The sequence below is a fragment of the Schistocerca piceifrons genome, chromosome 5 (assembly GCF_021461385.2).
Source record: "Schistocerca piceifrons isolate TAMUIC-IGC-003096 chromosome 5, iqSchPice1.1, whole genome shotgun sequence".
Classification (NCBI taxonomy): Eukaryota; Metazoa; Arthropoda; class Insecta; order Orthoptera; family Acrididae; genus Schistocerca; species Schistocerca piceifrons.
In genome coordinates, this window is record NC_060142.1 from 161,650,293 (window position 1) to 161,662,602 (window position 12,310).

Consider the following 12,310-nt stretch of genomic DNA (forward strand, 5'->3'; position numbering starts at 1 on the left):
GTTTGTCAGTGGCTACATTAGAAATGTAACTAGCAGTGAATATTAATTACTCATTTTCGTGGCTGTAGTTTCGTTGTTTTCTCAACGGAGAAGAAGGGAAGATCATATTGAGGAGGTTGAAAAGCGAGCAGCAATATCAGTAAGGCAAAATGCAGTGCTTTCTTACGTTGTATTTCAGCCTCTTGCGTTTTGTCTAGGTTTCGTAAAAAAATGCTGATTTTTGCTTAGAAAAAACCTGGCTACCCTAATCTAACGACTAGCGACGACACTAAGTCACACTGCCAACGTGAAGACTATTACAGCGAAAGTGCAGACTGACCCTTGTTAGCAGTTGAACAATACGTGATGACGATCGTTCTGCGGTGGCGTCTCAGGAATAGAGACAAACGTGCTCCCAGCCGCCAGCACTCACCTGAGATGACCTTGTCGAGGTAGGGCATCCCCATGACGGCGTCGTACGTGAAGCGGCCGCCCGTCCTCTGCAGGGTTTCGTCCACCTCCTGGTGGAGCCGCCGCTGCACCTCCGGGTTGAGGGCCAGCTCGTACAGCGCGTAGCTCATCGTCGTCGACGACGTCTCGAAGCCCGCCGAGAAGAACAGCATAGCTTGGGCCGCCAAGTCTCCGTCGGATAGCTCTGCAAAGCCACAGGCAGATATTGAAAATAAGAAGTTGTGAAGGGATTAACCGACAGCTAAAAAAGAAAGTCTGCAGTATAGTCGAGCTTGATGGCAACAAGATATATGACTGTAGTTGTACTGACAACGGAACGATTGATAGAGCTGTAATAATAGTAGGGCGACTTGGAAAAAAATGGCTCTAAGCGCTATGAGACTTAACATCTGAGGTCATCAGTCCCCTAGACTTAGAACTAAGTAAACCTAACTAACCTGAGGACATCACACACATCCATGCCCGAGGCAGGATTCGAACCTACGAGCGTCGCAGCCTCGTGGTTACGGACTGAAGCGCCTAGAATCGCTCGGCCACAACAGCCGGCTGGCGACTTGGAGGCGAACCATCTAATCTCTAACAGTAGTCATAGTGACAAGGGAACGTTTGATTGGTTGGTAGGCTGATTGATTTGAGAGGAGGGGAGCAAACGCGGATTTGAACCGTCGCCCTCCCGAACGCAAGTCCATTGTGCTAACCACTGCGCCAGGTCGTTCGATAGGAACGACTGATAGAGCTGGAATAATAGTAGGAAGACTTGGAGGGGAACCATCTTCAAACAAGGTCCGACGACGACAATAATTATGTTGATGATGATGATCATCATCATCATCAACAGCAGCAGCAGCAGCAGCAGCGTAACGTATTCGTAATCATATGCTCCACGGAGGCCTCCCCAAGATTCCTCCATCCATGAGTCTCCACCTTCATGCATCCGTGGTGCTCGTACCTGTTTTCTCAGTTCACCCTTCAATCAGTCAGACCCCGCGCAAAATAAGGTGACTTTTGCGCAGAAACGTATTTCTGTAGTGAGCGCTGGTCGACTCCATCTCGTTGTACAAAGAGGCGGTCACCTCATTTGCCTTCGCACTTCGAGTGTTCTGCTTGATATCCGTTCAGTGTGTAGCAAGGCACTGCAGCCTCCACGCACCATAGGTGGATGGAATGTTCTTCATAATAAGGCACTTGTGATTGTAAACGAAGCGATCAAAACTTATATCGGAAGAGGAGAACGAGAAATCAAAAATCTCATTGAAAATTGTGCCCGAGAGGGTTTGCATGGGCGATAGTTATTCCAATTACACAACAAAGAGAATAAAGAAGGAAGGGGAAAAAACAAATCTTGGAGTATCTGCCAAAGCTTCATTACCTCTGAAAGATGTGAAAGGAAGAAGAAAATTTTCTTCTAAGGAAATATTAACGAACAGGGCACTCCCACATGATTTCCACGTCACCATCGTATTTTTACTTTACACTAGCGAACCTGGAAATGCTTCACAACAGCTAAATATCAACGGGAATAGGGCATACGCTTGTACTAATATCCTTCTCGCCCCTCTCTCTCTCCCTCTCCTCCTCACCCACTCTATGTCCATTGCCTTCCACCCCTTCTCTGTCCATCTGCTCCTTCACCTCTTCCTGATCTTGAGCCTTGTTCATTGTTATTGCCAAATCATATTCCGCAGTAGTATCCTGTTCATAATGTGTAAAAATGTCGTGTGACTAGGGCCTCCCGTCGGGTAGACCGTTCGCCGGGTGCAAGTCTTTCGATTTGACGCCACTTCGGTGACTTGCGCGTCTATGGGGAGATAAAGCATAAATACAACTTTTCTGTTTACTGTGAAAACCGACTGCGAGAAAGAAATCGAAACCGCACATATTAATAGCAGGGCAAAGCGCAGTATTTTCTTTCTCACGGTAGTATCTGTCGAACAAAATTTAAAGTAAATTGGTCAATAGCTTTTCATTTTTCGTTAACAATGTTTCCCTATGACCGATCGTTTATTCGAGTAACATGTAAAAATCTGAAGTAAGCCAGTCAAGAACTGTGAGTGATTTTGGAAACAACGTTTCTTCTTAATACGTTACATATGTACTTACATGTAATATATATGGCCTAGGTCCGTCAGAATGCCCATTAGAATATCTAGCAAAAATCTGAAGCAAATTGGACGAGTACATTTCGAGAATTTTGGTAACAACGATTCTCTTTTCTATATTAAATATGTATTTATAAATTATGAGATAGCGCTCCCTTGCGTCAAAATTTCAAAGCAATCGATGCAGATCTTACGGAGATTAAAGATTTTGTTCAAATAAATACTTACATTTTTATTTATTTAGACTGTCAATATTGTAGTAAACGATGTTGACGTCAGAGCTGTATTTTTATCGCTTCTTGTGTTTTATGAGACTTTCCTTCGGCAGCTCTTGGTTTGAATTGTTTCGCTTTGGTCTGTCCTTAGTTTATGTGACTATTTTCGATACTATGCTTCTATTCTCTCGAGAAGGTCCTTGAAAAATTAAGCTGATTCTTGTTGTACTGTTGATTGCGTTTACTTAAACTAATGGCTTGACTTTTTTCGGGTTCATAAACAATTTATTTTTATCTGTTATTACTTTTATGTTGTAATTTCATGCACTGACACGTTCCATGACGATGGAGATTTGACCCTCAATTTGGTCCTACGGAACTTGACGTGTAAATAAATAAATAAGAAACTATTGCCTTTCAGGGTCTATATCTGTCGAATTAAGCCTCATACTGATATAATATGTCAATACGATCGTTTACAGATTCTTAATAAAGGGACATAACGCATCTGTGCATAGGCTTCAGCTGTCGAACTGCACCTTCCCTCTGACACGGTGGCCGTTACGGATGGAGGGAGCCCCCGTCATTAGTCAGCACAGGGTAAGTTGGCTGATGCACAGTGATCAGTTTTCGTCCAAAGCGCTGAGCGAGTTCACTCGTTCGTTCAGAAGGGCGGGCCGACAGTGTTCGCCAACTTTCGCCGGTCAGCGATGACAGAATCGAGGCGCAGGCCCTGCAATCTTTCTCAAACGATTTTACAGAAACCATTCGGTAAAAAAGTTATTTGTACATTACTCACTGCTTTATTGTGTCAGCTTCATGATGATGTGTCCATCGTTTCGTTAGTAGTCACTGTCATTGTGATATTTGCGTGTAAATAAGGCACTGCTCTAAATTCGAAAATCCGCCCCGGCCGTTGTGGCCGAGCGGTTCTAGGCGCTTCAGTCCGGGACCACGGGGCTGCTACGGTCGCAGGTTCGAATCCTGCCTCGGGTATGGATGTGTGCGATTCCTTAGGTTAGTTAGGTTTACATAGTTCTAAGTCTAGGGGACTGATGACCTCAGATGTTAAGTCCCATAGTGCTCAGAGCCATTTGAACCATTCGAAAAGCCGCGCGGAGTGGCCGCGTGGTTTGAGGCGCCGTGACACGGATTACGCGGCCCCTCCCGCCAGAGTTTCGAGTCCTCCCTCGGGCAAGGGTGTGTGTGTTGTTCTGAGCATAAGTTAGTTCAAGTTACTTTAACTAGCGTGTAAGTCTAGGGACCGATGACCTTAGCAATTTGGCCCCTTAGGAATTCACACACATTTGAAAATTTTTGAAATTAGAAAAAAAGTTTGCAATGAATAATTGGGGTCGCTATGATTTTGCGTTCAATGCATATAACAAACCGGTAACATGTTCCTGCGTATGAAATGTTTAACATATCGAATTTTTCGCTAGACTTGGCTGGACGTCTCTATCTATCACCAGTCTCGAGAAAATTGATCTGACGTAGCGTGATCATTTGCGATCGCACCGACAGAGCGATACAGCCAGAATGAAATATCCACAACATTCCACACGTTTCATAAACAGTTTGAGGTATTCAAATAAAATTTTGTCAAATGATTGCAAGCAAAGAGCAGATGATTTTGCTATGTGGTTATTACATTCTCTGAAAAGAACACAGACAATTTCTTTCCACTTTGTTCCCTACCCCGATCTTGTTTTCTATCTCTAGTGACCCGTTCGTCGACGAGACGCAAAAACTTTCATCGTTCTTCATTCCTATTTTTCTTCCTTCGGAAAGTATTTTCGTGCTACACGAGAACTACTGATGTGTCCAGAAGACGACGTAATGAAGATCATCTCAAAAAGCTGCACCTTGCGTCAGCATATGGTCCTGAGTTTTGATGTATTACAGCAGCCCACACTGCAGATATTACGCGAATTGGCCTCATAGATGCAGTGTTGTAAAATTCTACCCATCACTCCTTGCACGATGGACACAGTGTCAGAGGGTTAAACTCTCCACAGTATCTAAGCAAAATTCACAGGAACTCCAATTTCAAGCTTTAGATAAGTCATAGTACGAAAAACACCTAACTAGTATCATGTACGCATACACAATACGTATCTGTTCTAAGGATGTGTAGACACTATGTTACAATATAAGGAACATACACTGAACAGCCAGAACATTATGACCACCGACTTACTGTCGATTAAAACACGTCCAGGCGATAGCAGAGTCACCTTGCAAGGAATGGCTGCTAGTCAGACGCACGTTGTTGTTGTTGTTGTGGTCTTCAGTCCTGAGACTGGTTTGATGCAGCTCTCCATGCTACTCTATCCTGTGCAAGCCTCTTCATCTCCCAGTACCTACTGCAACCTACATCCTTCTGAATCTGCTTAGTGTATTCATCTCTTGGTCTCCCTCTACGATTTTTACCCTCCACGCTGCCCTCCAATACTAAATTGGTGATCCCTTGATGCCTCAGAACATGTCCTACCAACCGATCCCTTCTTCTGGTCAAGTTGTGCCACAAACTTCTCTTCTCCCCAATCCTATTCAATACTTCCTCATTAGTTATGTGATCTACCCATCTAATCTTCAGCATTCTTCTGTAGCACCACATTTCGAAAGCTTCTATTCTCTTCTTGTCCAAACTATTTATCGTCCATGTTTCACTTCCATACATGGCTACACTCCATACGAATACTTTCAGAAATGACTTCCTGACACTTAAATCAATACTGGATGTTAACAAATTTCTCTTCTTCAGAAACGCTTTCCTTGCCATTGCCAGCCTACATTTTATATCCTCCCTACTTCGACCATCATCAGTTATTTTGCTCCCCAAATAGCAAAACTCCTTTACTACTTTAAGTGCCTCATTTCCTAATCTAATTCCCTCAGCATCACCCGACTTAATTAGACTACATTCCATTATCATTGTTTTGCTTTTGTTGATGTTCATCTTATATCCTCCTTTCAAGACACTGTCCATTCCATTCAACTGCTCTTCCAAGTCCTTTGCTGTCTCTGACAGAATTACAATGTCATCGGCGAACCTCAAAGTTTTTACTTCTTCTCCATGAATTTTAATACCTGCTCCGAATTTTTCTTTTGTTTCCTTTACTGCTTGCTCGATATACAGATTGAACAACATCGGGGAGAGGCTACAACCCTGTCTTACTCCCTTCCCAACCACTGCTTCCCTTTCATGTCCCTCGACTCTTATAACTGCCATCTGGTTTCTGTACAAATTGTAAATAGCCTTTCGCTCCCTGTATTTTACCCCTGCCACCTTTAGAATTTGAAAGAGAGTATTCCAGTCAACATTGTCAAAAGCTTTCTCTAAGTCTACAAATGCTAGAAACGTAGGTTTGCCTTTCCTTAATCTTTCTTCTAAGATAAGTCGTAAGGTCAGTATAGCCTCACGTGTTCCAGTGTTTCTACGGAATCCAAACTGATCTTCCCCGAGGTTGGCTTCTACTAGTTTTTCCATTCGTCTGTAAAGAATTCGTGTTAGTATTTTGCAGCTGTGACTTATTATGCTGATAGTTCGGTAATTTTCACATCTGTCAACACCTGCTTTCTTTGGGATTGGAATTATTATATTCTTCTTGAAGTCTGAGGGTATTTCGCCTGTTTCATACATCTTGCTCACCAGATGGTAGAGTTTATTCAGGACTGGCTCTCCCAAGGCCGTCAGTAGTTCCAATGGAATATTGTCTACTCCGGGGGCCTTGTTTCGACTCAGGTCTTTCAGTGCCCTGTCAAACTCTTCACGCAGTATCATATCTCCCATTTCATCTTCATCTACATCCTCTTCCATTTCCATAATATTGTCCTCAAGTACATCGCCCTTGTATAGACCTTCTATATACTCCTTCCACCTTTCTGCTTTCCCTTCTTTGCTTAGAACTGGGTTTCCATCTGTGCTCTTGATATTCATACAAGTCGTTCTCTTATCTCCAAAGGTCTCTTTAATTTTCCTGTAGGCGGTATCTATCTTACCCCTAGTGAGATAGGCCTCTACATCCTTACATTTGTCCTCTAGCCATCCCTGCTTAGCCATTTTGCACTTCCTGTCGATCTCATTTTTGAGACGTTTGTATTCCTTTTTGCCTGTTTCACTTACTGCATTTTTATATTTTCTCCTTTCATCAATTAAATTCAATATTTCTTCTGTTACCCAAGGATTTCTACTAGTCCTCGTCTTTTTACCTACTTGATCCTCTGCTGCCTTCACTACTTCATCCATCAAAGCTACCCATTCTTCTTCTACTGTATTTATTTCCCCCATTCCTGTCAATTGCTCCCTTATGCTCTTCCTGAATCTCTGTACAACCTCTGGTTCTTTTAGTTTATCCAGGTCCCATCTCCTTAAATTCCCACCTTTTTGCAGTTTCTTCAGTTTTAATCTACAGGTCATAACCAATAGATTGTGGTCAGAGTCCACATCTGCCCCTGGAAATGTCTTACAATTTATAACCTGGTTCCTAAATCTCTGTCTTACCATTATATAATCTATCTGATACCTTTTAGTATCTCCAGGGTTCTTCCATGTATACAACCTTCTTTCATGATTCTTAAACCAAGTGTTAGTTATGATTATGTTGTGCTCTGTGCAAAATTCGACCAGGCGGCTTCCTCTTTCATTTCTGTCCCCCAATCCATATTCACCTACTATGTTTCCTTCTCTCCCTTTTCCTACACTTGAATTCCAGTCACCCATGACTATTAAATTTTCGTCTCCCTTCACAATCTGAATAATTTCTTTTATTTCATCATACATTTCTTCAATTTCTTCGTCATCTGCAGAGCTAGTTGGCATATAAACTTGTACTACTGTAGTAGGCGTGGGCTTCGTATCTATCTTGGCCACAATAATGCGTTCACTATGCTGTTTGTAGTAGCTTACCCGCATTCCTATTTTCCTATTCATTATTAAACCTACTCCTGCATTACCCCTATTTGATTTTGTGTTTATAACCCTGTAGTCACCTGACCAGAAGTCTTGTTCCTCCTGCCATCGAACTTCACTAATTCCCACTATATCTAACTTCAACCTATCCATTTCCCTTTTTAAATTTTCTAACTTACCTGCCCGATTAAGGGATCTGACATTCCACGCTCCGATCCGTAGAACGCCAGTTTTCTTTCTCCTGATAACGACATCCTCTTGAGTAGTCCCCGCCCGGAGATCCGAATGGGGGACTATTTTACCTCCGGAATATTTTACCCAAGAGGACGCCATCATCATGTAATCATACAGTAAAGCTGCATGCCCTCGGGAAAAATTACGGCTGTAGTTTCCCCTTGCTTTCAGCCGTTCGCAGTACCAGCACAGCAAGGCCGTTTTGGTTATTGTTACAAGGCCAGATCAGTCAATCATCCAGACTGTTGCCCTTGCAACTACTGAAAAGGCTGCTGCCCCTCTTCAGGAACCACACGTTTGTCTGGCCTCTCAACAGATACCCCTCCGTTGTGGTTGCACCTACGGTACGGCTATCTGTATCGCTGAGGCACGCAAGCCTCCCCACCAACGGCAAGGTCAATGGTTCATGGGGGGTTCATGTACGTATGGTACACGTAATATCAGGAAGCGTTGTGTCCGTGTGTAATATGTGCCAGGGGCGCGATCTACCTTAGCCTGTCCGAAGGCAGATTGTGATGGCCCGGAGGTAGACGGCACAAGCACTTCGGAAACTTCAGGACTTGTCGGCTGCTCGAGGAATGCTGTGGTGAGTGTCTTCAACACGTGGCGAAACCAAGGTGAAATCACGTCCAGACGTTGGGCTTAGGCTGTTTGGGGGAAGAGAGACCAGACTGCGAGGTCATCGGTCTCATCGAAATAGGGAACGACGGGGAAGGAAGTCGGCCGTGCCCTATCAAAGGAACCATCCCGGCATTTGCCTGAAGCGATTTAGGGAAATCACTGAAAACCTAAATCAGGATAGCCGGACGCGGGATTGAACCGTCGTCCTCCCTAATACGAGTCCAGTGTGCTAACTACTGCACCACCTCGCTCGGTCACGTCCAGACGTCGTGGGGTTGGGTGGTCATCCCTCATTACAGACGTTGGACGTCGTTGGCTGTGCAGACTGGTAAAACAGGACGGGTGGCGAAGTGTTGCGGAACTAACACCAGACATTAATGCTGAGTAGAGTACAAATGTGTTTGAACACGCAGTGCACCGAACATGTCTAACGACGCAACTAGCGACCCATGCATGTGCCAATTTTAATACCACGACATAGGAAACTACTACTGACATGGATACGTGACCATCGGCACTGGAACATTGGCCTAGTGGCAGAGCGTTGCATGGCCTGAAAAGTCCCGATACCTTCTTTTTCATGCCGATGGGAGGGCGCGAAACCGTCGTCTTCCAGAACATCTGCGTACCACCTGCCCTGCCGGCGGCGCACTTTGCTCTGGAGAACATTCACGTGGACATCCACGGGTCTAGTGGAGCTCGTGCAAGGCGCCAATGCGGCCGAGGAGTGTCGTATACCGGTTGCAAACCACGTACACCCCTTCATGACGATCATGTTTCCCAGCAGTGACATTTTTCATCAAGACAATGCTTGTCAGAACGCCAGGAGTGTGATGGAGTGGTTCGAGGAACGCAGTGGCGAGTTTCAATTAATGTGCTGCCCTCCTCCCCCCCCCCCCCACCCCCAAAATAATTGCCAGATCTGAACCCCATCGAACACATCTGGGATGTGACTGAACATGGCGATCATCGCCCCCCTCCCCGGAATTTATGGGAATTAGGTGACTTGTGTGTGCAAATATGGTGCCCACTTCCTCCACTGACCTACCAAGACCATGGCATGACGCGTCGCTGCCGTTATCCGTACCAAAGGTGGACAGACCAGGTATTAGGTAGGTGGCCATAATGTTCTGGCTGATTAGCGCATGTATTCAGTTTATAGTACAAGGAGTGTAAGACCACAAAATTTATTTACTGTATGTGAAATAATGTGCATAAAATCTAGAAAAGAGCAAGTATCAACATTAGAACAAGAGGGAGTGCAAGAAATCCTACAGCTTCTTCACCAATCACCCTAAAAGTAATGTATGAATATTTATCCTTCTGCAGCTCCAGGCTGGAAATAGTATGCCGTTTATCGTTCCTCAACAAGTTTTCAGAACTGAAATTGAACTACTTTAACTGTTCATTACACAGGCCAACGATGGAAAAACTTTTTTGCTGAAAATACCTTATTCTTACGTTTTTTGGAGTGGGAAATCCAGATATGATACTTAAAACACTATATTACCCACGATTTCTTCACATTCTACAGTTAACTTTATTAAATAAAGCGATTTTTTTAAAGAATTTAACAGATTTTATATAGTTAAAATAATTTAAAAAGGGGGTGTAATGAATGTAGATGACGTCGGTAGCACTGCTAAAAAACATTTCCTGGCAAGAAAAGGTCGATTCTATTTTTGTGTTAACAGATCATGTTTTGTTTACTGTCAACCTAACTTCACTTTCCCATTTCCTGAACATGTGCTCAGTACAATGTCTAATCGTGGTTGTAAAAGCTCTTCTGACAGTTTTTGTTATATTTGTGATGAATTGCTGATTAAAAAACCCCAAAGAAACATTACAGACTTTGTGAAAAAGGTTTATCTATCTTACTTTTGATCTAAACGTGGTGATCAAGATAAATCTTGGGCGCCGTATGAGGTATGTTATGTGTGTGTTGAAGATCTGAGAAAATGGTCCATAAAGGAGAAAAATGTCTGTAGATTTGCTGTTCCTATGATATGGAGGGAGGAAAGAAACCATTCCAATGATTGCTACTTTTTCAGTGTTGACGTTACTGGTAATAATTCGAAAAACAAGAAGGTAATAAGCCACCCTAACCTTCCGTCCGCCATCCAACCAGTGGGGCATGGTGTAGATTTGCCGGTTCCTGAACCACCAGATGATGTAAGTTCTATTCCAACAGAAGTATTTTCAGATGTACAGTGTGATTTAGATGAACCAGATGATGAATTCCATTGTAATACAAAAAGTCTAGAGCCCAAATTGTTTACTCAGACCGAGCTTAACGATTTGGTTAGGGATCTGGGCTTAACGAAAGAAAAAGCTGAATTACTGGCTCTAGATTAAAAGAACTGAACTTATTGGCAGTTGGGACCAGCATGTATATGTATAGAAGGACATAGCTGCAATTTTCCAAGTTTTTTCAACAAGAAGGTGATTTAGAGTACTACTCATATATTGCGAGTCTGATGAGTGAGTTTGGTACTGAATACAAAAAGGAACTGTTTATTAATTCATCTGAAACTAGTGATGGAAAAACGCTACGAAGGCCGCTGGAACACCAACATGATGGGGGATTACTGTTGGTCACTTCACCGAGAAGTTCAGCAAGCGACTCACTGTAGAAAAAGCTACACGAGAAGCTTCAAAGAAAAAAGAGAAAGAAAATAAAACCAATTCCAGCTGATAAGTGAAACCTATATTAACACATATCATTTTTTTAAGTAGCTTACTGTAAATGCAAACCATGCTTATGTTGTAACAAAGCGTTTCATTAATTTCCCCGTTTACTGTATAGCATAGGATTTTTATACTATACAGGGCGTTTCAAAAAGAAAGAGCAGATTTCAAACATTTATTTCTCAAAAACTACAAATGATAGAAACACAATTCCAACGGTCCTTCACTCAATATGAGTACCAAATGTTACACAACAAATATCAAAACTGTACCTCAATATGAGCACCATTTGTTACAAGACAAATATCAAACCGGTATCTCATTTCTTGCCACACACGACGCAACTGGTCTTTAGTTACCGAATTCACGGCCGCAACAATTCGATGTCGTACCTCTTGAAGAGTAGCGGGCATAGGTGGGACATAAACACAGTCCTTTATGTACCCCCACAAATAAAAATCGCAGGGAGTAAGGTCTGGTGACCTGGGAGGCCACAGACGATGACATTGATCTTGTGCTCCTGCTCTTCCAATCCACCGTCCTGGAATGGTGTTATTTAGGTACCGTCGTACAGGTTCAGAGAAGTGTGGTGGGGCGCCATCTTGCATGAAGATGAAGTGATTTGAATCTTCCTGAAGTTGAGGAAATAGCCAGTTTTCTAACATGTCCAGGTAAATGGTTCCTGTGATAGTTTTCTCCATGAAAAAGAAAGGTCCATAAACTTTGTTTACCGAAATTGCACAAAAGACGTTAACCTTTGGTGAGTCTCTTTCATGTTGAATAACGTCCCTCGGAGTTTCACTCGCCCAAATTCGTACGTTATGCCGATTAACTTTACCAGAAATGTGAAACGTTGATTCATCTGAAAAAATTAATCGTTCGGCAAAATTGTCCTCTTCCATGTCCTGTAGAATTGCAGTTGAAAATTCGAACCTTTTGTTGTGGTCGTCAGGACGCAATGCTTGCAATAACTGCAGTTTGTACGGCTTCATGTGCAGACGGTTACTCAGAACGCGCCATACCGTTGTTTTAGACATGTTTAGTTCGTGACTTGCCCGTGCCGTGGATTTTCTAGGGCTCCTTTCGTA

At 43.1% G+C, this 12,310-nt stretch overlaps 1 protein-coding gene across 1 annotated transcript in view; it reads right to left on the reverse strand.

Moving 5' to 3' along the window:
* LOC124798835 (cytochrome P450 6k1-like) overlaps window positions 1-12,310 on the reverse strand; it is a 97,691-nt gene that overhangs the window by 50,694 nt on the left and 34,687 nt on the right. Inside the window, exon 5 of the mRNA XM_047262366.1 lies at window positions 413-634. Within this exon, the coding sequence (XP_047118322.1) occupies window positions 413-634 (222 nt within the window). The remainder of the gene's footprint in view (window positions 1-412; window positions 635-12,310) is intronic.